This window comes from Oncorhynchus kisutch, linkage group LG18, assembly GCF_002021735.2.
Source record: "Oncorhynchus kisutch isolate 150728-3 linkage group LG18, Okis_V2, whole genome shotgun sequence".
NCBI lineage: Eukaryota > Metazoa > Chordata > Actinopteri > Salmoniformes > Salmonidae > Oncorhynchus > Oncorhynchus kisutch.
In genome coordinates this window covers 1,773,916-1,799,842 of record NC_034191.2, presented here as the reverse complement: position 1 = coordinate 1,799,842, position 25,927 = coordinate 1,773,916, and the positions used below count along the sequence as shown (strand labels likewise).

The 25,927-nt window shown below is 47.8% G+C and overlaps 1 protein-coding gene across 1 annotated transcript in view; it reads right to left on the bottom strand.

Annotated features, from left to right (window-relative positions):
• Positions 1 to 1,647: 1,647 nt before the first annotated feature.
• The window catches only part of LOC109882569 (nectin-1-like), a 273,874-nt gene continuing 249,594 nt past the window's right edge, over positions 1,648 to 25,927 (bottom strand). Inside the window, exon 6 of the mRNA XM_031795369.1 lies at positions 1,648 to 2,295. Within this exon, the coding sequence (XP_031651229.1) occupies positions 1,790 to 2,295 (506 nt within the window). The 3' untranslated portion in view covers positions 1,648 to 1,789. The remainder of the gene's footprint in view (positions 2,296 to 25,927) is intronic.

The following is a 25,927-nucleotide window of genomic DNA, read 5'->3' as shown; positions in this document are numbered from 1 at the left end:
ATGGAAGTCAATGGTGGTTGAACATGAGTCCAATGGAAGTCAATGGTGGTTGGACATGAGTCCAATGGAAGTCAATGGTGGTTGAACATGAGTCCAATGGAAGTCAATGGTGGTTGGACATGAGTCCAATGGAAGTCAATGGTGGTTGGACATGAGTCCAATGGTAGTCAATGGTGGTTGGACATGAGTCCAATGGTAGTCAATGAGGGTTGAACATGAGTCCAATGGAAGTCAATGAGGGTTGGACATGAGTCCAATGGTAGTCAATGGTGGTTGGACATGAGTCCAATGGAAGTCAATGGTGGTTGGACATGAGTCCAATGGAAGTCAATGGTGGTTGGACATGAGTCCAATGGTAGTCAATGGTGGTTGGACATGAGTCCAATGGTAGTCAATGGTGGTTGGACATGAGTCCAATGGTAGTCAATGGTGGTTGGACATGAGTCCAATGGTAGTCAATGGTGGTTGGACATGAGTCCAATGGTAGTCAATGGTGGTTGGACATGAGTCCAATGGAAGTCAATGGTGGTTGAACATGAGTCCAATGACAAACCGTGTTTTGGATTATCTGCAGTTTCATCTCATGGCATTTCAATGTAATGTCATCTTTGACATGTTGATGATGAGCTCTTTAGGACTTGATGTTACATTTTCTAAAGCGGATTTAGCTCACTGGGTGGTGATGGGCTGGGGGGTTGGGGTGGTACTACACAGAACTGCTGAGGGATGAGGTGGAGGGAGGGATGGGGTGAGGTGTTGTGGTGGTAGTAGTGGTAGTAGTGGTGGTGGTGGTGGTAGTAGTGGTGGTAGTAGTAGTGGTGGTAGTGGTGATGGTGGTAGTGGTGGTGGTAGAAGTGGCAGTAGTGGTGGTAGTGGTAGTAGTGGTGGTGGTTGTAGGGGTGGTGGTTGTAGTAGTGGTGGTGGTGGTAGTGGTGGTAGGGGTGCTGGTGGTAGTAGTGGTGGTAGTGGCGGTAGTAGTGGTGGTAGTGGTGCTGGTGGTAGTAGTGGTGGTGGTGGTAGTGGCGGTGGTAGGGGTAGTAGTGGTGGTGGTAGGGGTAGTAGTGGTGGTAGTGGTGCTGGTGGTAGTAGTGGTGGTAGTAGTGGTGGTAGTGGTGGTGGTGATAGTAGTGGTGGTAGGGGTGGTGGTGGTAGTAGTGGTGGTGGTGGTAGTGGCAGTAGTAGTGGTGGTAGTGGTGGTGGTAGGGGTAGTAGTGGTGGTAGTGGTGGTGGGGGTAGTAGTGGTAGTAGTGGTGGTGGTGGAAGTAGGGGTGGTGGTGGCGGTAGTGGTGGTAGCGGTAGTGGTGGTGGTGATAGTGATGGTGGTAGGGGTGGTGGTAGTAGTAGTATTAGTGGTGGTGTGGTGGTAGTGGTGGTGGTATTATTGGTGGTAGTGGTGGTAGTGGTGGTGGTGGAAGTAGGGGTGGTAGTAGTGGAATTAGGGGTGGTGGTGGTGGTAGGGGTGGTGGTGTGGTGGTAGTGGTGGTGGTAGTAGTGGTGGTAGTGGTAGTAGTGGTGGTAGTGGTAGTAGGGGGTGGTATTAGTGGTAGTAGTGGTGGTGGTGGAAGTAGGGGTGGTAGTAGTGGGGGTGGTAGTGGTGGTAGTAGTGGTGGTGGTAGGGGTGGTGGTGCGGTGGTAGTAGTGGTGGTAGTGGTGGTGGTGGTGGAAGTAGAGGTGGTGGTGGTGGTAGGGGTGGTGGTGTGGTGGTAGTAGTGATGGTAGTGGTGGTGCTAGTGCGATGGTAGGTGGGTGGGACGGGAGCTTGGTTGGTTTGGTTGTTTGTTGCACGCCCCTACACATACCACTCTTTCTTTGAAATGACAGAGCCATCGGTTTGGGACACCATATCATCGGCTATATCCGGCCCGGGGTTGTACTGGAAAGCGAGAGTCCGTTCATCATAATCTTGACTCTCTCCTTCGTCCACTGTGAAATAGGGCCTCTTCAAGTCCTCCGTGTCTCCGTCAAAATCACGCTCGCTCGCCTCGAACCCTCCGGTCACAGCGATCTGGGTAGGCTTCTTCTCGTCATCTGAGTCGTCTGGGTACTGTAGGTTGTTGGGGATGGGAGGGTGGGCTGGCAGGCCCCCGGCCTTGCTGTAGCCGTTCCCAAACACCTGTTTCTTGGTGCTGTAGTCGCCCTTGAAGGTGCGCTGGCGGCGGCGCAGGAATACAAAGAGCAGGGTGGCGGCCGCCGCTAACAGGACGACCCCGCCCACGGCGCCCCCGATGACGGCACCCGCATTGTGCTGCTCCTGCGGGATCTCACGGCCCCCAGGTGGCGGGTTGTTAGGGAATTCTGGGTAGGAAAAGACAGATGGAAGGGGTGTGTCAGTGCTCAGGTGGGAGGAGGAGGAGGGAGTGTGCTCAGTGTGCAGGTGCTCTGTTTTGGGAAGGAAGGAAGGAAGACAGGGAAGGATAAGCAAAGGGAACAGGAAGGACCCCCCACACACCCCCACCCCACGCCCCCGGAAGCGCACCAACGACGGACCCCCCCCACCCACTGCAAAGCAAGCTTTTGTGATCACCATCCACATGTGACTCTCAAAAGAGAAAGGCAGAAACATACACTGCCAGTCTCACACACCACACACTGCCAGTCTCACACATCACACACTGCCAGTCTCACACACCACACACTGCCAGTCTCACACATCACACACTGCCAGTCTCACACACCACACACTGCCAGTCTCACACACCACACACTGCCAGTCTCACACACCACACACTGCCAGTCTCACACACCACACACTGCCAGTCTCACACATCACACACTGCCGGTCTCACACACCACACACTGCCAGCCTCACACACCACACACTGCCAGTCTCACACACCACACACTGCCAGTCTCACACACCACACACTGCCAGTCTCACACACCACACACTGCCAGTCTCACACATCACACACTGCCAGTCTCACACACCACACACTGCCAGTCTATAACACATCACACACTGCCAGTCTGCAACACACCACACACTGCCAGTCTCACACACCACACACTGCCATTTTCACACACCACACACTGCCAGTCTATAACACACCACACACTGCCAGTCTGTAACACACCACACACTGCCAGTCTGTAACACACCCCACACTGCCAGTCTCACACACCACACACTGCCAGTCTGTAACACACCCCACACTGCCAGCCTCACACACCACACACTGCCAGTCTCACACACCACACACTGCCAGTCTATAACACGCCACACACTGCCAGTCTGTAACACACCACACACTGCCAGTCTGTAACACACCACACACTGCTAGTCTGTAACACACCACACACTGCCAGTCTCACACATCACACACTGCCAGTCTGCAACACACCACACACTGCCAGTCTCACACATCACACACTGCCAGTCTGCAACACATCACACACTGCCGGTCTCACACACCATACACTGCCAGTCTCACACACCACACACTGCCAGTCTGTAACACACCACACACTGCCAGTCTGTAACACACCACACATTGCCAGTCTCACACATCACACACTGCCAGTCTCACACACCACACACTGCCAGTCTCACACATCACACACTGCCAGTCTGCAACACACCACACACTGCCAGTCTCACACACCACACACTGCCAGTCTGTAACACACCACACACTGCCAGTCTGTAACACACCCCACACTGCCAGTCTGTAACACACCACACACTGCCAGTCTGTAACACACCCCACACTGCCAGTCTGTAACACACCACACACTGCCAGTCTGTAACACACCACACACTGCCAGTCTGTAACACACCCCACACTGCCAGTCTGTAACACACCACACACTGCCAGTCTGTAACACACCCCACACTGCCAGTCTGTAACACACTACACACTGCCAGTCTGTAACACACTCCACACTGCCAGTCTGTACCACACCACACACTGCCAGTCTAATAAACAAGACAATGCAGACACAGAGCACTACTTGACCAGGGCAACATAAGTGGACTATACGAGGAATACCGTGCCATTTGGGGACACGTGATTGGTGTCTAGACAAACCCCTTGTCTAACAGGAACAGGATGGTCTTGTCTAACAGGAACAGGATGGTCTAGTCTAACAGGAACAGGATGGTATTGTCCAACAGGAACAGGATGGTCTAGTCTAACAGGAACAGGATAGTCTAGTCTAGCAGGAACAGGATGGTCTTGTCTAACAGGAACAGGATGGTCTAATAGGAGCAGGATGGCATAGTCTAACAGGAACAGGAACATGATGGTCTTGTCTTACAGCAACAGGATGGTCTAGTCTAACAGGAACAGGATGGCATAGTCTAACAGGAACAGGATGGCATAGTCTAACAGGAACAGGATGGTCTTGTCTTACAGGAACAGGATGGTCTAGTCTAACAGGAACAGGATGGTCTTGTCTAACAGGAACAGGATGGTCTTGTCTTACAGCAACAGGATGGTCTAGTCTAACAGGAACAGGATGGCATTGTCTAATAGGAACAGGATGGTCTTGTCTAACAGGAACAGGATGGTCTAGTCTAACAGGAACAGGATGGCATTGTCTAATAGGAACAGGATGGTCTTGTCTAACAGGAACAGGATGGTCTAGTCTAACAGGAACAGGATGGCATAGTCTAACAGGAACAGGATGGTCTTATCTTACAGGAACAGGATGGCATAGTCTAACAGGAACAGGATGGTCTTGTCTAACAGGAACAGGATGGTCTAGTCTAACAGGAACAGGATGGCATAGTCTAACAGGAACAGGATGGTCTTATCTTACAGGAACAGGATGGCATAGTCTAACAGGAACAGGATGGTCTTGTCTAACAGGAACAGGGTGGCCTAGTCTAACAGGAACAGGATGGTCTTGTCTAACAGGAACAGGATGGTCTAGTCTAACAGGAACAGGAAGGCATAGTCTAACAGGAACAGGATGGTCTTATCTTACAGGAACAGGATGGCATAGTCTAACAGGAACAGGATGGCCTTGTCTAACAGAAACAGGATGGCATTGTCTAACAGGAACAGGATGGTCTTGTCTTACAGCAACAGGATGGTCTTGTCTAACAGGAACAGGATGGTCTAGTCTAACAGGAACAGGATGGTCTTGTCTAACAGGAACAGGATGGTCTTGTCTAACAGCAACAGGATGGTATTGTCTAACAGGAACAGGAACAGGATGGTCTTGTCTTACAGCAACAGGATGGTCTTGTCTAACAGGAAGAGGATGGCCTTGTCTAACAGAAACAGGATGGCATTGTCTAACAGAAACAGGATGGCATTGTCTAACAGGAACATGATGGTCTTGTCTAACAGGAACAAGATGGTCTTGTCTAACAGGAACAGGATGGTCTTGTCTAACAGGAAGAGGAACAGGATGACCTTGTCTAACAGGAACAGGATGGTCTTGTCTAACAGGAAGAGGAACAGAATGGTCTTGTCTAACAGGAACAGGATGGTCTTGTCTAACAGGAAGAGGAACAGGATGGTCTTGTCTAACAGGAACAGGATGGTCTTGTCTAACAGGAAGAGGAACAGGGTGGCCTTGTCTAACAGGAACAGGATGGTCTTGTCTAACAGGAACAGGATGTTCTTGTCTAACAGGAACAGGATGGTCTTGTCTAACAGGAACAGGATGGTCTTGTCTAACAGGAACAGGATGGTCTTGTCTAACAGGAACAGGAACAGGATGGTCTTGTCTAACAGGAACAGGAACAGGATGGTCTTGTCCAACAGGAACAGGATGGTCTTGTCTAACAGGAACAGGAACAGGATGATCTTGTCTAACAGGAACAGCATGGTCTAGTCTATAAGGAACAGGATGGTCTTGTCTAACAGGAACAGGATGGTCTTGTCTAATAGGAACAGGATGGTCTTATCTAACAGGAACAGGATGGTCTTGTCTAACAGGAACAGGATGGCCTAGTCTAACAGGAACAGGATGGTCTTGTCTAACAGGAACAGGATGGTCTTGTCTAACAGGAACAGGATGGTCTTATCTAACAGGAACAGGGTGGCCTAGTCTAACAGGAACAGGGTGGCCTAGTCTAACAGGAACAGGATGGCCTAGTCTAACAGGAACAGGATGGTCTTGTCTAACAGGAACAGGGTGGCCTAGTCTAACAGGAACAGGATGGCCTTGTCTAACAGGAACAGGATGGTTTTGTCTAGCAGGAACAGGAGTAAAGAACAGGGGGAGGAAGAGGAGGGAGAGACAGGATGGTGGGAGAGGAGGGAGAGGAGGGAGGGACAGGAGGGAGAGGAGTAAAGAACAGGGGGAGGAAGAGGAGGGAGAGACAGGAGGGTGGGAGAGGAGGGACAGGAGGGAGGGACAGGAGGGAGAGGAGTAAAGAACAGGGTGGTAAAGAACAGGGGGAGGAAGAGGAGGGAGAGACAGGATGGTGGGAGAGGAGGGAGGGACAGGAGGGTGGGAGAGGAGGGAGGGACAGGAGGGAGAGGAGTAAAGAACAGGGGGAGGTAGAGGAGTAAAGAACAGGGGGAGGAAGAGGAGGGAGAGACAGGATGGTGAGAGAGGAGGGAGAGGAAGGAGAGGAGGGAGGGAGGGATGGGAGGGAGAGAAAGGAGGGAGAGACAGGAGGGTGGGAGAGGAGGGAGGGACAGGAGGGTGGGGAGGGGGGGAGGGAGGGAGAGGAGGGAGGGACAAGAGGGAGGGAGAGGAAGGATGGAGAGGAAGGAGTGACAGGACAATGACTCTATTCTCATTATCTAAGGCTTCTTGTTATAGTCCAAACACAAGCCTGAATAATACTTGGTCTCTCAACCCTGCTAAAAATCACCTATAGTGGATGAAATGCTATCCAAACAACAACCAACTTAGAAATGTTTCAGAATACATTGATGCCGACTACGCCACCCAATTTTCCCCCCTCTTAATTCACATCTCGCTCTCTTTCCCTCTCTCGCTGTCTCTCCCACTCCTCTCTCAGGATATGTGACCGACCAGCTCGATTCGTTTGAAATTGTGTTTTTGACATTGGATAAAAGTACAGACTCTGAGCTAGGAAATGGTGTATCATACACTACAGTTGAGGAACAATGGGAAAGTCATTCTGCTTTTAAAGTTGATCAACTAGTAACCCCACATTTGAATGTTTTGGTATCTAGTGAAGAGCTCCTCTTTGTCTACACCCATTCAGCATTGTTACCACCCTCTTCAGCTTTAGCCCCACCCATCTCATTAAGGATTCACATGTATGACATCAGCATATAGCTGACAACGTGTTAACTTTAGGTAATTTGTATTCATTATTACAGGAAAAAGAATAATAATAATAATTTTTCTACCCATATACATGGATCAACACTTCTCCCTCTCTGCCACGGTTGCCCTCAGTTTGAAGATGTAATCCAGAGACAGGTGTTTATACAACAGCCTTCTGTGTGTTCTCTATTCGACTCCCTCTGCATATTTGCAATAAAATGCCAGAATTCTCTCCTCTCTCATACCTGCTTCCACCAGGCTTTCTACTAATTTCAAAACTGTGTCCTCCAGAAAGTAAAGAGATACATCTTTGCAGTTATTCATGATATCTATAAAAAAACAACAGCTGATTTTGAAATGATTACCTACACATACTGAACAGCCCTTTGTTATAGACAGAATCATGCTACATGGCAAACCAATCTGAACTCATCTCTCGGCTTGTCCAGCCCATCCATTATCTCAGCCAATCATGGCTAGCCGGAAGGTTCCTGTTTTTTTCTGAGGCTAAACCAACTAGGCTCATAATTTAACAATTGTATTCCTATTTACAGATGGCATACAATTTTGTTATTAAGGCACATGAAAATTCACATGTCCCAGACGGCATTCCTGCTCAAAAAAATGCATTTTGATAAGAAATTCATGTTTTCCATTCAAATGCTTTTCCTGTGAAGTAGTGACGAGCAACATACGCCTCATTTCCTGAAACAAGTCACAAATAGACATAGGTTGAATAAACCGCGCTGCTCTTCAAGGCTCCGAGACAGAGGCACACTTCTCTCCGAGGCAGAGGCACACTTCTCTCTGAGACAAAGGCACACTTCTCTCTGAGACATAGGCACACTTCTCTCTGAGGCAGAGGCAGAGTGACGATTATCTGACAATGATCAAATGCTCAGAGGTACTGCTTGTCTAAACCTGCAGGGCTACATTACAATTAGCTTCAATAGCAAACACCCTGAATCTTCATGAGAGGAAAAATAAAGAAAATGAATCTCAGTGTCTAGTCTAGTAAAAGGATAAAGGAACCTCAGTGTCTAGTCTACTAAAAGGATAAAGGAATCTCAGTGTCTAGTCTACTAAAAGGATAAAGGAACCTCAGTGTCTAGTCTAGTAAAAGGATAAAGGAATCTCAGTGTCTAGTAAAAGGATAAAGGAACCTCAGTGTCTAGTAAAAGGATAAAGGAACCTGTGTCTAGTCTAGTAAAAGGATAAAGGAACCTCAGTGTCTAGTCTAGTAAAAGGATAAAGGAACCTCAGTGTCTAGTCTAGTAAAAGGATAAAGGAACCTCAGTGTCTAGTCTAGTAAAAGGATAAAGGAACCTCAGTGTCTAGTAAAAGGATAAAGGAACCTCAGTGTCTAGTAAAAGGATAAAGGAACCTCAGTGTCTAGTCTAGTAAAAGGATAAAGGAATCTCAGTGTCTAGTCTAGTAAAAGGATAAAGGAACCTCAGTGTCTAGTAAAAGGATAAAGGGGGAGAGGATGGTGAGAGAAGGCAGGAGAAAGAGAAAACACAGCTCCCTAAACATTCCCCCTAACCCCCAACCCCAACCCCTAACCCTAACCCCTTGCCCTAACCCCTAACCCTAACCCCTAGCCCTAACCCCTAACCCCAACCCCCTAACCCCAACCCCCTAACCCTAACCCCTAGCCCTAACCCCAACCCCCTAACCCCAACCCCTAACCCTAAAACATTCACCATGCTACGTCAGCCGTGAACCTTTCTACTAAGAAGACAGAGACTAGAGGATTCATACATTTATGTGGAGGTGGAAACACTAATGTAGGATCACAGAGTGATACAACGCTGCAACATTCAGCTGCGGGATATCAGCCGTAATGTTTCTGTAACAGACAGAACAGATGAGATGTGCACATGCATGGAACATGTTGGCAACAATACCAAAAGACAGAGGCTTTAGGCTACAGACATCTCACCTCTACTGGCTACCCCACGACAGGGGCACACTGGGCTACAATACTATAATTCCCTTAACACATCATCCACCCATAGTGTATCAGTGTTTCTGCTAAGACAAGCATAGAAGAGAGAGTTTACAACGCATTGAAAACGGTTGGCAACAGTGTCAGAGGACGGAACAGGCTATACATGGGCTACAACAATGTGATTGTGTGTTCTCTCTCTGAGATACACTGAAAATATACATTCTATGGTCCAATAATACAAAGACACACTGGGCTACAAGTCTACCAGTTCCAGGCAACATTTACCTATGGTTCTGTTTGTGCTAAAGTAGACAGAATAACGGCCTCACACACGCATGAAACACGGCACAACATGTCAGCTGTGCATCACATGATCACAGTGCTACAACGCTATCACGTCTATCGCCAGTAGCCATTATCTCAAAGTTATTGTATTCTTTCACAGGGAAAAATTAACTTCACAACCAATGCCTCTGTTTTTCAAACCATTCACCACTCCCAGATTCAACTAACTTCTGTTATTCTCCCATTCACCACGTCCAGATTCAACTAACTTCTGTTATTCTCCCATTCACCACGTCCAGATTCAACTAACTTCTGTTATTCTCCCATTCACCACGTCCAGATTCAACTAACTTCTGTTATTCTCCCATTCACCACGTCCAGATTCAACTAACTTCTGTTATTCTCCCATTCACCACGTCCAGATTCAACTAACTTCTGTTATTCTCCCATTCACCACGTCCAGATTCAACTAACTTCTGTTATTCTCCCATTCACCACGTCCAGATTCAACTAACTTCTGTTATTCTCCCATTCACCACGTCCAGATTCAACTAACTTCTGTTATTCTCCCATTCACCACGTCCAGATTCAACTAACTTCTGTTATTCTCCCATTCACCACGTACAGATTAAACTAACTTATGTTATTCTCCCATTCACCACGTCCAGATTCAACTAACTTCTGTTATTCTCCCATTCACCACGTCCAGATTCAACTAACTTCTGTTATTCTCCCATTCACCACTCCCAGATTCAACTAACTTCTGTTATTCTCCCATTCACCACGTCCAGATTAAACTAACTTCTGTTATTCTCTCATTCACCACGTCCAGATTCAACTAACTTCTGTTATTCTCCCATTCACCACTCCCAGATTCAACTAACTTCTGTTATTCTCCCATTCACCACGTCCAGATTCAACTAACTTCTGTTATTCTCCCATTCACCACGTCCAGATTAAACTAACTTCTGTTATTCTCCCATTCACCACGTCCAGATTCAACTAACTTCTGCTATTCTCCCATTCACCACTCTCAGATTAAACTAACTTCTGTTATTCTCCCATTCACCACGTCCAGATTCAACTAACTTCTGTTATTCTCCCATTCACCACGTCCAGATTCAACTAACTTCTGTTATTCTCCCATTCACCACGTCCAGATTCAACTAACTTCTGCTATTCTCCCATTCACCACGTCCAGATTCAACTAATTTCTGTTATTCTCCCATTCACCACGCCCAGATTAAACTAACTTCTGTTATTCTCCCATTCACCACGTCCAGATTCAACTAACTTCTGTTATTCTCCCATTCACCATGTCCAGATTCAACTAACTTCTGTTATTCTCCCATTCACCACATCCAGATTCAACTAACTTCTGTTATTATTAGCCAGAGCCCAAATGGCACCCTATGCCCTTTATAGTGCACTACTATTAACCAGAGCCCAAATGGCACCCTTTATTGTGCACTACTATTAACCAGAGCCCAAATGGCACCCTTTATAGTGCACTACTATTAACCAGAGCCCAAATGACACCCTTTATAGTGCACTACTATTATCCAGAGCCCAAATGGCACCCTTTATAGTGCACTACTATTAACCAGAGCCCAAATGGCACCCTTTATAGTGCACTACTATTATCCAGAGCCCAAATGGCACCCTTTATAGTGCACTACTATTAACCAGAGCCCAAATTACACCCTTTATAGTGCACTACTATTAACCAGAGCCCAAATGACACCCTTTATAGTGCACTACTATTAACCAGAGCCCAAATTACACCCTTTATAGTGCACTACTATTAACCAGAGCCCAAATTACACTCTTTATAGTGCACTACTATTAACCAGAGCCCAAATTACACTCTTTATAGTGCACTACTATTAACCAGAGCCCAAATTACACCCTTTATAGTGCACTACTATTAACCAGAGCCCAAATTACACCCTTTATAGTGCACTACTATTAACCAGAGCCCAAATTACACCCTTTATAGTGCACTACTATTAACCAGAGCCCAAATTACACCCTTTATAGTGCACTACTATTAACCAGAGCCCAAATTACACCCTTTATAGTGCACTACTATTAACCAGAGCCCAAATTACACCCTTTATAGTGCACTACTATTAACCAGAGCCCAAATTACACCCTTTATAGTGCACTACTATTAACCAGAGCCCAAATTACACCCTTTATAGTGCACTACTATTAACCAGAGCCCAAATTACACCCTTTATAGTGCACTACTATTAACCAGAGCCCAAATTACACCCTTTATAGTGCACTACTATTAACCAGAGCCCAAATTACACCCTTTATAGTGCACTACTATTAACCAGAGCCCAAATTACACCCTTTATAGTGCACTACTATTAACCAGAGCCCAAATGACACTCTTTATAGTGCACTACTATTAACCAGAGCCCAAATTACACCCTTTATAGTGCACTACTATTAACCAGAGCCCAAATTACACCCTTTATAGTGCACTACTATTAACCAGAGCCCAAATTACACCCTTTATAGTGCACTACTATTAACCAGAGCCCAAATTACACTCTTTATAGTGCACTACTATTAACCAGAGCCCAAATTACACCCTTTATAGTGCACTACTATTAACCAGAGCCCAAATTACACTCTTTATAGTGCACTACTATTAACCAGAGCCCAAATGGCACCCTATGCCCTTTATAGTGCACTACTATTAACCAGAGCCCAAATGGCACCCTTTATAGTGCACTACTATTAACCAGAGCCCAAATTACACCCTTTATAGTGCACTACTATTAACCAGAGCCCAAATTACACTCTTTATAGTGCACTACTATTAACCAGAGCCCAAATGGCACCCTATGCCCTTTATAGTGCACTACTATTAACCAGAGCCCAAATGGCACCCTTTATAGTGCACTACTATTAACCAGAGCCCAAATGGCACCCTATGCCCTTTATAGTGCACTACTATTAACCAGAGCCCAAATGGCACCCTTTATAGTGCACTACTATTAACCAGAGCCCAAATGGCACCCTATGCCCTTTATAGTGCACTACTATTAACCAGAGCCCAAATGGCACCCTATGCCCTTTATAGTGCACTACTATTAACCAGAGCCCAAGTGACATATACACTATATATAAAAATATACTGTATGTGGATACCCCTCCAAATTAGTGGATTCGGCTGTTTCAGACAAACCCATTGTTAACAGGTGAATAAAATCGAGCACACCTCCATGCAATCTCCATAGACAAACATTAACAGTAGAATGGCCCGTACTGAAGAGCTCAGTGACTTTCAACGTGGCACCGTCATAGGATGCCACCTTTCAAACAAGTCAGTTCATCAAATTTCTGCCCTGCTAGAGCTGCCCTGGTCATCTGTAAGTGCTGTTATTGTGAAGTGGACACATCTAGGAGCAAAAACGGCTCAGCCACGAAGTGGTAGACCACACAAGCTCACAGAACGGGACTGCTGAGTGCTGAAGCACATAAAAATCATCTGTCCTCTGTCGCAAATCTCACTACTGAGTTCCAAACTGCCTCTGGAAGCAACGTCAGCACAATAACTGTTCATTGGGAGCTTCATGAAATTAGTTTCCATGGTCGAGCAGCCTGCACACAAGCCTAAGATCACCATGCGCAACGCCAAGCGTCGGCTGGAGTGGTGTAAAGCCACCGCCGTTGTACTTTGGAGCAGTGGAAACGCATTCTCTGGAGTGATGAATCAAGCTTCACCATCTGGCAGTCCGACGGACAAATCCGGGTTTGGCATATGCTAGGAGAACGCTACCTGCCCCAATGCATAGTCCCAACTGTAAAGTTTGGTGTAGGAGGAATAATGGTCTGGGGCTGTTGTTCATGGTTCGGGCCCCTTAGTTCCAGTGAGGGGAAATATTAACACTACAGCATACAATGACATTCTAGATGATTCTGTGCTTCCAACTTTGTGGTAACAGTTTGATAAAGACCCTTTCCTGTTTCAGCATGACAATGCCCGTGTGCACAAAGCGAGGTTCATACAGAAATGGTTTGTCAAGATTGCTGTGGAAGAACTTAACTGGCCTGCACAGAGCCCTGACCTCAACCCCATCGATCACCTTTGGGATGAATTGGAACGCCGACTGCGAGCCAGGCCTACACGGCCAACATCAGTGCCCGACCTTACTAATGCTCTTGTGGCTGAATGGAAGCAAGTCCCTGCAGCAACATTCCAACATCTAGTGGATAGCCTTCCCAGAAGAGTGGAGGCTGTTATAGCAGCAAAGGGAGGGACCAACTCCGTATTAATGCCCATGGTTTTGGAATGAGATGTTCGACGAGCAGGTGTCCACATAGTTTTGGTCATGTAGTGTAAACACAGTGGCAAGAAAAAGTTTATGAACCCTTTGGAATTTCCTGGATTTCTGGATAAATTGGTCATAAAATTTGATCTGATCTTCATCTAAGTCACAACAATAGACAAACACACTGTGCTTAAACCTATAACACACAAATTATTGTATTTTTCTTGTCAATGTTGAATACATCATTTAAACTTTCACAGTGTAGGTTGGGAAAAGTATGTGAACCCCTAGGCTAATGACTTCTCCAAAATATAATTGGAGTAAGGAGTCAGCTAACCTGGTGTCCAATCAATGAGATGAGAATGGAGATGTTGGTTAGAGCTGCCCTGCCCTACAAAAAGAACTCACAAAATGTGAGTTTGCTATTCACAAGAAGCATCGCCTGATGTGAACCATGCCTTGAAGAAAAGAGATCTCAGAAGATCCAAGATTAAGAATTGTTGCCTTGCGTAAAGATGGAAAGAGTTATAAAAGAGATCTCTAAAACTCAGTCCACGGTAAGACAAATTGTCTATAAATGGAGAAAGTTCAGCACTGTTGCTACTCTCTCTAGGAGTGGCTGCCCTGCAAAGATGACTGCAAGAGCACAGTGCAGAATACTTAACGAGGTTAAGAAGAATCCCAGAATATCAGCTAAAGACTTACAGAAATCTCTGGAACATGCTAACATCTCTGTTGATGAGTCTACGATACGTAAAACTCTAAACAAGAATGGTGTTCATGGGAGGACACCACGGAAGAAGCCACTGCTGTCCAAAAAAACATTGCTGCAAGTCTGAAGTTCACAAAGGAGTACCTGGATGTTCCACAGCGCTACTGGCAAAATATTCTGTGGACAGATGAAACTAAAGTTGAGTTGTTTGGAAGGAACACACACCATTATGTGTGGAGAAAAAAGGCACAGCACACCAACATCAAAACCTCATCCCAACTGTAAAGTATAGTGGCGGTTTGGGGCTGCTTTGCTGCCTCAGGGCCTGGACAGCTTGCTATCATCAACAGAAAAATGAATTCCCAAGTTTATCAAGACATTTTGCAGGAGAATGTAAGGCTATCAGTCCACCAATTGAAACTCAACAGAAGTTTGGTGATGCAACAGGACAACGACCCAAAACACAGAAGTAAATCAACAACAGATTGGCTTCAACAGAATAAAATATACCTTCTGGAGTGGCCCAGTCAGAGTCCTGAACTAAACTCGATTGACATGCTGTGGCACCACCTCAAGAGAGCAGTTTACACCAGACATCCCAAGAATATAGCTGAAATGAAACAGTTTTGTAAAGAGGAATGGTCCAAAATTCCTCCTGACAGTTGTGCAGGTCTGGCCCACAACTATAGAAAACGTTTGGTTGAGGTTATTGCTGCCAAAGGAGGGTCAACTGGTTATTAAATCCAAGGGTTCACATACTTTTCCCACCCTGCACTGTGAATGTTTAATTGTTTGTGTGTTATTAGTTTAAGCAGACTGTGTTGGTCTATCGTTGTGATCTGGATGAAGATCAGATCTAATGTCGTGACTATGCTGAAATCCAGGTCATTCCCAAAGGCTTCACGTGCTTTTTCTTGCTACTGTATATATTATGTATATCGTGTAGTGTATTCTGTAGGGAATAGGGCGCTATTTGGGACGCATCAAGCTCTGATGAAAATGATTATGTCAGGCCAGAGAGAGAGAGACATCTCAGTCTCAGATCCAGACAGCTTGTGAAGGATTCCAGTTCCAAAAGCCAAACCTTCAGGACGGTCTGCGATTATATTATATCACTGGATAAAAAGACATTCCTAGAGGATAGAATAGCCAAAGATCATTTCAGACAACATTAGCAAATTGTAAATTGCATCTAATAATTCATCTTTCTATACGCTGCTATTAATAGCATGTAATGTTGCCTTGAAAATAAGCATATCTCTCACGGATATTCAATGATTGAATGCAACAAAGACATCTTCCTCCACAGACGATCCACAATTCTGAATACCCCTAAACCCTCCACTAGATAGGCCCCCTAAACCCTCCACTAGATAGGACACCCCTAAACCCTCCACTAGATAGGCCCCCTAAACCCTCCACTAGATAGGCCCCCTAAACCCTCCATTAGATAGGGCCCCTAAACCCTCCACTAGATAGGCCCCCTAAACCCTCCACTAGATAGGCCCCCTAAACCCTCCACTGAATAGGCCCCCTAAACCCTCCACTAGATAGGCCCCCTAAACCCTCACCTAGATAGGCCCCCTAGACCCTCCACTAGATAGGCCCCCTAAACCCTCCACTAGATAGGCCCCCTAAACCCTCCACTGAATAGGCCCCCTAATCCCTCCACTAGATAAGCCCCCTAAACCCTCCCCAGCCCTGTATAGAAGCAGCCCTCCCCAGCCCTGTATAGAAGCAGCCCTGTATAGAAGCAGCCCTGTATAGAAGCAGCCCTGTATAGAACCAACCCTATATAGAACCAGCCCTGTATAGAACCATCCCTCTCCAGCCCTGTATAGAACCAGCCCTGTATAGAACCAGCCCTGTATAGAACCATCCCTCTCCAGCCCTGTATAGAACCAGCCCTGTATAGAACCATCCCTCTCCAGCCCTGTATAGAACCAGCCCTCCCCAGCCCTGTATAGAACCAACCCTGTATAGAACCAGCCCTGTATAGAACCAGCCCTCTCCAGCCCTGTATAGAACCAGCCCTCCCCAGCCAGTCCTGTATAGAACCAGCCCTGTATAGAACCAGCCCTGTATAGAACCAGCCCTGTATAGAACCAGCCCTCCCCAGCCCTGTATAGAACCAGCCCTGTATAGAACCAGCCCTCCCCAGCCCTGTATAGAACCAGCACTGTATCTGCCAGCCCTGTATAGAACCAGCCCTGTATAGAACCAGCCCTGTATAGAACAAACCTCTCTCTTATCCTTAATGTCATCATGTAGACTAGCCGACCAGCACTGTATCTGCCGGCTGTTGGCTAGATGGCCTTTTTAGATGGGCATGGGATCTTTTTGGACTGTTCGAGTACTCTAACATTTATTTGTTTATAGAATAAATATATATATATGCCAGCAGCATACCACCCTGCATACCACTGCTGGCTTGCTTCTGAAGCTAAGCAGGGTTGGTCCTGGTCAGTTCGTGGATGGTAGACCAGATGCTGCTGGAAGTGGTGTTGGAGGGCCAGTAGGAGGCACTCTTTCCTCTGGTCTAAAAAATATCCCAATGCCCCAGGGCAGTGATTGGGGACACTGCCCTGTGTAGGGTGCTGTCTTTCAGATGGGACGTTAAACGGGTGTCCTGACACTCTGAGGTCATTAAAGATCCCATGGCACTTATCGTAAGAGTAGGGGTGTTAACCCCGGTGTCCTGGCTAAATTCCCAATCTGGCCCTCAAACCATCATGGTCACCTAATAATTCCCAGTTTACAATTGGCTCATTCATCGCCCCTCCTCTCCCCTGTAACTATTCCCCAGGTCGTTGCTGCAAACGAGAATGTGTTCTCAGTCAACTTACCTGGTAAAATAACGGATAAATAAAAATAAATATATACACACTATATACAAACTCACTAGACTATATCTATAGTCATTAACCTCTCTCTCTATCCATCCCTCTCTCTCATGCCTCCATCGTTCTCCCTCCATTTCTATCCCTATCCCTCCATCCCTCTCTCTCATGCCTCCCTCTCCCTCCATCGTTCTCTCTATCCCTCTCTCTCATGCCTCCCTCTCTATCCCTCTCCCTCCATTGCTCTCTCATGCCTCCCTCTCTATCACCCTCTCTATCCCTCTCTTTCCTGTCTCCATCTCTCTCTCTGTCCCTCTCCCTCCATCGCTCTCTCTATCACTCTCTCTCATGCCTCCCTCTCCCTCCATCGCTCTCTCTATCACCCTCTCCATCCCTCTCTCTCTCTCTCTCTCCATCCATCCCTCCGAGGAGTCTTCACTGACTGATACATGTCATTGTTACATTATTTTCTAAAACATAATGACATTCATAATCTCTAATCTTACTTTACTCTCCAAACCAATTCGATAACCTCTGCATCTCAAATCGAACCCTGTTCTCTATATATCTCACTGGTCACCTCCAAAGCCAACACCTCCTTTGGCCGCCTTTCCTTCCAGTTCTCTGCTGCCTGCGACTGGAACGAATTGCAAACATCTCTGAAGTTGGAGACTTTTATCTCCCTCACCAACTTCAAACATCTGCTATCTGAGCAGCTAACCGATCGCTGCAGCTGTACATAGTCCATCGGTATATAACCCACCCAATTTACCTACCTCATCCCCATACTGTTTTTATTTATTTACTTTCTGCTTTTTGCACACCAATATCTCTACCTGTACATGACCATCTGATCATTTATCACTCCAGTGTTAATCTGCTAAATTGTAATTATTCGCCTACCTCCTCATGCCTTTTGCACACAATGTATATAGATTCTTTTTTTTCAACTATGTTATTGACTTGTTTATTGTTTACTCCATGTGTAACTCTGTGTTGTTGTCTGTGTGACACTGCTTTGCTTTATCTTGGCCAGGTGGCAGTTGCAAATGAGAACTTGTTCTCAACTAGCCTACCTGGTTAAATAAAGGTGAAATAAAAATTTTAAAATTAAAAGAATTAATCTCTCTCCATCCATCCCTCTCTCTCCACCCCCCCCCCTCTCCACCCCCCTCTCTCTCCACCCCCCCCCTCTTTCCACCCCCCCTCTCTCTCCATCCCCCTCTCTCTCTCTCGCCATCCCTCTCGCTCCTCCCTCTCTCTCTCCACCCCCCTCTCTCCATCCCTCTCTCTCTCTCTGTCTCTCTCTCTCCATCCCTCTCTCTCTCTCCGTCCCACTCTCTCTCTCCATCCCTCTCTCTCTCCATCCCTCTCATCCCTCTCTCTCTCCCTCGCCATACATCTCTCTCTCATCCCTCTCTCTCCTTCCATCTCTCTCTCTCTCCATCTCTCTCTCTCTCCATACATCTCTCTTTCTCATCTCTCTCTCTCTCTCCATCCCTATCTCTCTCTCCAGCAGTGCTAGACCTGGCCACAACCAGACAGATCTCAGCAAACATGGGTTACAATAGTAGTTGTTTTCTATCACATATTTTCACTGTGCTTAAGTTCGCTAGAACCAATCAAACTGCTCTAAAAGTTCAAATGCCATCTGGCACTCTCAGGCAGTCTCAATCAAACTCTGAAATACATGTTTTATAGATATTGACTACTATGTGAACCCATGCAGGTGTGGGTGTCAGCTCTCAGCCCTCTCAGAGCTCTCAGGTTTTAATCTGACCCTGTAATGGGATTATTCAGGCTTCATTACACACATGAATGGGAGAGAGAGCAATGCTAGGTCACCTCCAGCAGCCTAGCATACAATAATCAACATTCCTCCCTCTACCTATGAATCCCTCCACCCCTTCACCTCCTCCCTCAATCCTCCACCACCTCGACAAGGTAAGGGAAGACATCCGCCCACCTCAGTCCAGGGGGGGCCTGAAGGGGATGTAAGGAATGGGAGAAGAGAGGACGGAGGATGGAGGGAGTGGGGGAGAAGAAGGTAGAGATAAAAGGTAAGCTGTGCAGCCTGTTAATCCTCTCCTCTACCCTTCACTGCTCTCCTCTGCAGTGATCCCTCGTCCCTCCACCCTTCCCTGCCTCAGAACCCCTCTAATTGGGTAGCTTTATATAGATGATTTTTCTCCAATCAGAAATCCCAACCAGGGAGTTGTGTACAACCATTTAAAAGTTGAAAACATCCCAATAAGACAGACAGGACCATAAAAACAAATGGGGAGAGAAAAATCTGAAGTCCTACCACCTGTAGTCCTACCATCTGAGGTCCTACCACCTGATGTTATGCCACCTGAGATCCTACCACCTGTAGTCAGACCATCTGACGTCCTACCACCTGATGTTATGCCATCGGAGGTCCTACCACCTGAGGTCCTACCACCTGAGGTCCCACCACCTGAAGTCCTACCACCTGATGTCCTGCCATCTGATGTCCAACCACCTGAGGTCCTACCACCTGATGTCCAACCACCTGAGGTCCCACCACCTGATGTCCCACCACCTGAAGTCCTACCACCTGAGGTCCCACCACCTGATGTCCCACCACCTGAAGTCCTACCACCTGAGGTCCCACCACCTGATGTCCAACCACCTGATGTCCCACCACCTGAAGTCCTACAACCTGAGATCCTACCACATTATGTTATGCCATCTGAGGTCCTACCACCTGATGTCCCACCACCTGAAGTCCTACCACCTGAAGTCCTACCACCTGAAGTCCTACCACCTGAAGTCCTACCACCTGAGGTCCTACAGCCTGAATAGAGTGAGGGGATGAGGAGGGATAGTGGATAAGGAATAGGAATAGGGAGGAGGGGAGGAGGAATGGGGATGAGGGGGGGAGGGGATGAGGAGGGAGAAGGAATGAGGACTAGGGAGAAGGGATGAGGAGGGAGAGGGGATGCGGAATAGGGAGAAGGGATGAGAAATAGGGACAGGGGATAAGGGGGAAGAGGGGATGAGGAATAGGGAGAAGGGATGAGGAGGGAGAAGGGATGCGGAATAGGGAGAGGGGATGAGAAATAGGGAGAGGGGATAAGGGGGAAGAGGGGATGAGGAATAGGGAGAAGGGATGAGGAGGGAGAAGGGATGCGGAATAGGGAGAGGGGATGAGAAATAGGGAGAGGGGATACGGAATAGGGAGAGGGAATGAGGAATAATGAGAGGGGATTAGGAGAGAGAGGGGATGAGGAATAGGGAGGGGGATGAGGAATAGGGAGAGGGGATTAGGAGAGAGAGGGGATGATGAGGGAGAGGGGATGAGGAGGGAGAGGGGATGAGGAATAGGGAGAGGGGATAAGGAGGGAGAGGGGGTGAGGAGGGAGAGAGAGGAGGAGGAAGGGATGGAAGGAGGGGAAGGTAGGAAGGGGAGGGAGGGCATGTTGGAGGATGTAGGAGGAGGGAGGGATTGAAGGTGGGAGAGGGGGAGGGAGAGGACAAGGGAGAGGTAGGTAGGAGGGAGGGAGTGTTGGTAGGAGGAAGCAGGGAGGGTTGGATGGATGGAGGAGGGAGGGAGGGAGTGAGGGATGGATGGAGGTAGGGAGGGAGGTAGGAGGAGGGAGGGAGGGTTGGATGGAGGTAGGAGGAGGGAGGGAGGGAGGGTTGGATGGAGGTAGGAGGAGGGAGGGTTGGATGGAGGTAGGAGGAGGGAGGGAGGGAGGGAGGGAGGGAGGGAGGGAGGGATGGATGGAGGTAGGAGGAGGGAGGGAGGGAGGGATGGATGGAGGTAGGAGGAGGGAGGGAGGGTTGGATGGAGGTAGGAGGAAGGAGGGAGGGTTGGATGGAGGTAGGAGGAGGGAGGGTTGGATGGATGGAGGTAGGAGGAGGGAGGGGGGAGGGTTGGATGGAGGTAGGAGGAGGGAGGGAGGGTTGGATGGAGGTAGGAGGAGGGAGGGGGGAGGGTTGGATGGAGGTAGGAGGAGGGAGGGAGGGTTGGATGGAGGTAGGAGGAGGGAGGGAGGGTTGGATGGAGGTAGGAGGAGGGAGGAGGGAGGGAGGGAGGGAGGGAGGGAGGGAGGGAGGGAGGGAGGGAGGGAGGGAGGGAGGGAGGGAGGGAGGGAGGGAGGGAGGGAGGAGGGAGGGAGGGAGGGAGGGAGGGAGGGAGGGAGGGAGGGAGGGAGGGAGGGAGGGAGGGTTGGATAGATGGAGGTAGGAGGAGGGAGGGAGGGAGGGTTGGATGGAGGTAGGAGGAGGGAGGGAGGGTTGGATGGAGGTAGGAGGAGGGAGGGAGGGTTGGAGGGAGGGAGGGAGGGAGGGAGGGAGGGAGGGAGGGAGGAGGGAGGGAGGGAGGGAGGGAGGGAGGGAGGGAGGGAGGGAGGGAGGGAGGGAGGGAGGGAGGGTTGGATGGATGGATGGATGGAGGTAGGAGGAGGGAGGGAGGGAGGGAGGGTTGGATGGAGGTAGGAGGAGGGAGGGAGGGTTGGATGGAGGTAGGAGGAGGGAGGGAGGGAGAGTGAACAAACTCCTTGTAAAAGGTGAGGGAACATTTCCTCTGTCAAAAGTCAAAGGAAGGACAGCAGACCTCGAAGCACAAGAGGGAGCAAATATACAGCATTTACTGGGGCAAAGGTTCACCTTCCAAAAGGACAACCCCCTGAGCACACAGCCAAGACAATGCAGGAATGGCTTCGGGACAAATCTCTGAATGTCCTTGAGTGGCCCAGCCAGAGCCCGGACTTGAACCCGATCAAACATCTCTGGAGAGACCTGTAAATAGCTGTGCAGTGACACTCCCCATCCATCCTGACAGAGCTTGAGAAGATCTGCAGAGAAGAATGGGAGAAGCTCCCCAAATACAGGTGTTCCAAACTTGTAGCCTCCTCAAGAAGACAGGCTGTAATCGCTGCTAAAGGTCCTTCAACAAAGTACTGAGTAAAGGGTCTGAATACTAATTATTTATGTAAATTGAATGTGTCAATGTTTTAATTTGAATACATTTAGATTTTTTTAGATTTTTAAATAACCTGGGGGGAAAAAATAATTGAATACATTTTAGGCTGGTACTTTCTGCATGCACTGCTCACTAACTCATGTACTATTGGTATCAGCTGTTACCTTGAAGCACCAGACTCATCAAATATACACTAACTTACTCCTGTAGAGAGAGAGACAGAGAGTGAGAGAGAAAGACAGCGAGAGAGAGAGACAGGGAGAAAGGGACAGAGAGACAGAGAGAGAGAGAGAAAGACAGCGAGAGAGAGAGACAGGGAGAAAGGGACAGAGAGACAGAGAGTGAGAGAGAAAGACAGCGAGAGAGAGAGACAGGGAGAAAGGGACAGAGAGACAGAGAGTGAGAGAGAAAGACAGCGAGAGAGAGAGACAGGGAGAAAGGGACAGAGAGACAGAGAGTGAGAGAGAAAGACAGCGAGAGAGAGAGACAGGGAGAAAGGGACAGAGAGACAGAGAGTGAGAGAGAAAGACAGCGAGAGAGAGAGACAGAGACAGAGAGAAAGGGACAGAGAGACAGAGAGTGAGAGAGAAAGACAGCGAGAGAGAGAGACAGAGAGAAAGGGACAGAGAGTGAGAGAGTGAGACAGCGAGAGAGAGAGACAGAGCGAAAGGGACAGAGAGACAGAGAGAGAGAGAGAGATACAGAGAGAGAGCGAGAGAGAGAGATAGAGAGAAAGGGACAGAGAGACAGAGAGAGAGAGAGAGCGATACAGAGAGAGAGTGAAAGATACAGAGAGAGAGAGAGAGAGATACAGAGAGCGAGAGAGAGACAGAGAGAGATACAGAGAGCGAGAGAGAGAGAGATATACAGAGAGAGAGCAAGAGAGAGAGAGAGAGAGAGAACAATGACAGTAAAGGAGAGAATGAGAGGAAGCTATAGACACATTAAGGTACCGATTGGAGCGGGAGGTCCTCGTTATCCTGGCTGTCTGAACAGCCCTGGGGTTGTGAAGTCATGGAAATATAATGCTGCCACAAAGAATAAAGACTCATCACTGACAGGAAGTTAACACAACGCCTCCCACCCTGCCTGGCTAGGAGGCGACAACTACACTGTAGCAAAGCTAAGCTCCAAACACCTCATTAAAACAAAAATGTAACCTTTATTTATTAACTAGGCAAGTCAGTTAAGAACAACGTCTTATTTATAATGGCGGCCTACCCCGGCCAGACCCGGACGACGCTGGGCCGATTGTGCACTGCCCTATGGGACTCCCAATCACGGCCGGATGTGATACAGCCTGGATTTGAACCAGGGACTGGGATGCAGTGGCATAGACCGCTGCATCACTCAGGAGCCCAAAAGTCATGAAAAAAGTCTCCTCATGTACTCCTTACTTATGTCTCTCTATCTCCCTCTCTTTTATCCCTCTCTCCTTCTTCTCCTGCTAGCTATGCTCTTCTCCTCTCTCTCCTCTTTCTCTCTTCTCCTGTCTATAATTCTTCCTTTTCCTGTCCTCTCTCTTTCTTCTCTTGCTACTTCACTTCTGTCAACACATTTCCTTCCTTCTGTCACCAACTTCATGACTTAGCGGTGGCTTCCGTAGTGTGTGGATGTGTGGGGTAAATGTCACTCTCACCATTAAAACCGTTGGACCCGATTGAATTCAGGGTAAAAAGCAGAAGAGATGGTTATTCAGAAGCTCTGAGGGAGATAACAACATGCCATGAAATAATACAGCATCAAACAGCATGTGACATAAAACAGGATGTGACATCACCACTGACATGTCCTGAGCATGCATGCAGTCATTTCACTGGCTACGGCAGGCTTGTCATCACCCATTCCCCATGTTGTGCCCAACGGGCCCTGGTCCAAAGTAGTGCGCTATATAGAGACTATGGTGCCATTTGGGACTCATGTCTGTCACTCACAGTACCGTGGCTAGGAGACTGTATCCATGTATGTTTCAGAGATAGAGGTGTATTCCATTACACTTCATGTGTAGGAGTGTAGGGGAGTGTATCTGTACCAGGATGTGGAGTGTATCTGTACCAGGATGTGGAGTGTATCTGTACCAGGATGTGGAGTGTAGGGGAGTGTATCAGTACCAGGATGTAGAGTGTATCTGTACCAGGATGTGGAGTGTAGGAGAGAGTATCTGTAACAGGATGTGGAGTGTAGGAGAGAGTATCTGTACCAGGATGTGGAGTGTAGGGGAGTGTATCAGTACCAGGATGTGGAGTGTATCAGTACCAGGATGTGGAGTGTATCTGTACCAGGATGTGGAGTGTATCTGTACCAGGATGTGCCAGGATGTTTCTTCCTAGGTATTGGCCTTTCTAGGGAGTTTTTCCTAGCCACCGTGCTTCTACACCTGCATTGCTTGCTGTTTGGGGTTTTAGGCTGGGTTTCTGTACAGCACTTTGAGATATCAGCTGATGTACGAAGGGCTATATAAATAAATTTGATTTGATTTGATTGATGTGGAGTGTATCTGTACCAGGATGTGGAGTGTATCTGTACCAGGATGTGGAGTGTAGGGGAGTGTATCTGTAACAGGATGTGGAGTGTAGGGGAGTGTATCAGTACCAGGATGTGGAGTGTATCAGTACCAGGATGTGGAGTGTATCTGTACCAGGATGTGGAGTGTATCTGTACCAGGATGTGGAGTGTATCTGTACCAGGATGTGGAGTGTATCTGTACCAGGATGTGGAGTGTATCTGTACCAGGATGTGGAGTGTAGGAGAGAGTATCTGTAACAGGATGTGGAGTGTATCTGTACCAGGATGTGGAGTGTATCTGTACCAGGATGTGGAGTGTATCTGTACCAGGATGTGGAGTGTATCTGTACCAGGATGTGAGTGTAGGAGAGAGTATCTGTAACAGGATGTGGAGTGTATCTGTACCAGGATGTGGAGTGTAGGGGAGTGTATCTGTACCAGGATGTGGAGTGTAGGAGAGAGTATCTGTACCAGGATGTGGAGTATAGGGGAGTGTATCTGTACCAGGATGTGGAGTGTATCTGTACCAGGATGTGGAGTGTAGGGGAGTGTATCTGTACCAGGATGTGGAGTGTATCTGTACCAGGATGTGGAGTGTAGGGGAGTGTATCTGTACCAGGATGTGGAGTGTATCTGTACCAGGATGTGGAGTGTATCTGTACCAGGATGTGGAGTGTAGGGGAGTGTATCTGTACCAGGATGTGGAGTGTAGGGGAGTGTATCTGTACCAGGATGTGGAGTGTAGGGGAGTGTATCTGTACCAGGATGTGGAGTGTATCTGTACCAGGATGTGGAGTATCATTCATAGGTAATGAATGAAAAGGACTAATTAGGGCAGTGCTGTATTTCAGTCATATGCTACTATGTATGATATCAGGGTACAGCTTGATGTGTACAGTTGGTTACAATTGAGAAATAATAGCATTCATTTATCTTATTGACTCCTCTCCTCTCCTCTCCTCTCCTCTCCTCTCCTCTCCTCTCCTCTCCTCTCCTCTCCTCTCCTCTCCTCTCCTCTCCTCTCCTCTCCTCTCCTCTCCTCTCCTCTCCTCTCCTCTCCTCTCCTCTCCTCTCCTCTGTGTAACAAATGTGACGAGTGAATCACCATAATAGCATGACTATCCAGTGGGCTGACCCTGAGACTTTGCCTGACCCATTAAATCATACTCCCAGGGTGGGGTAGCTAGC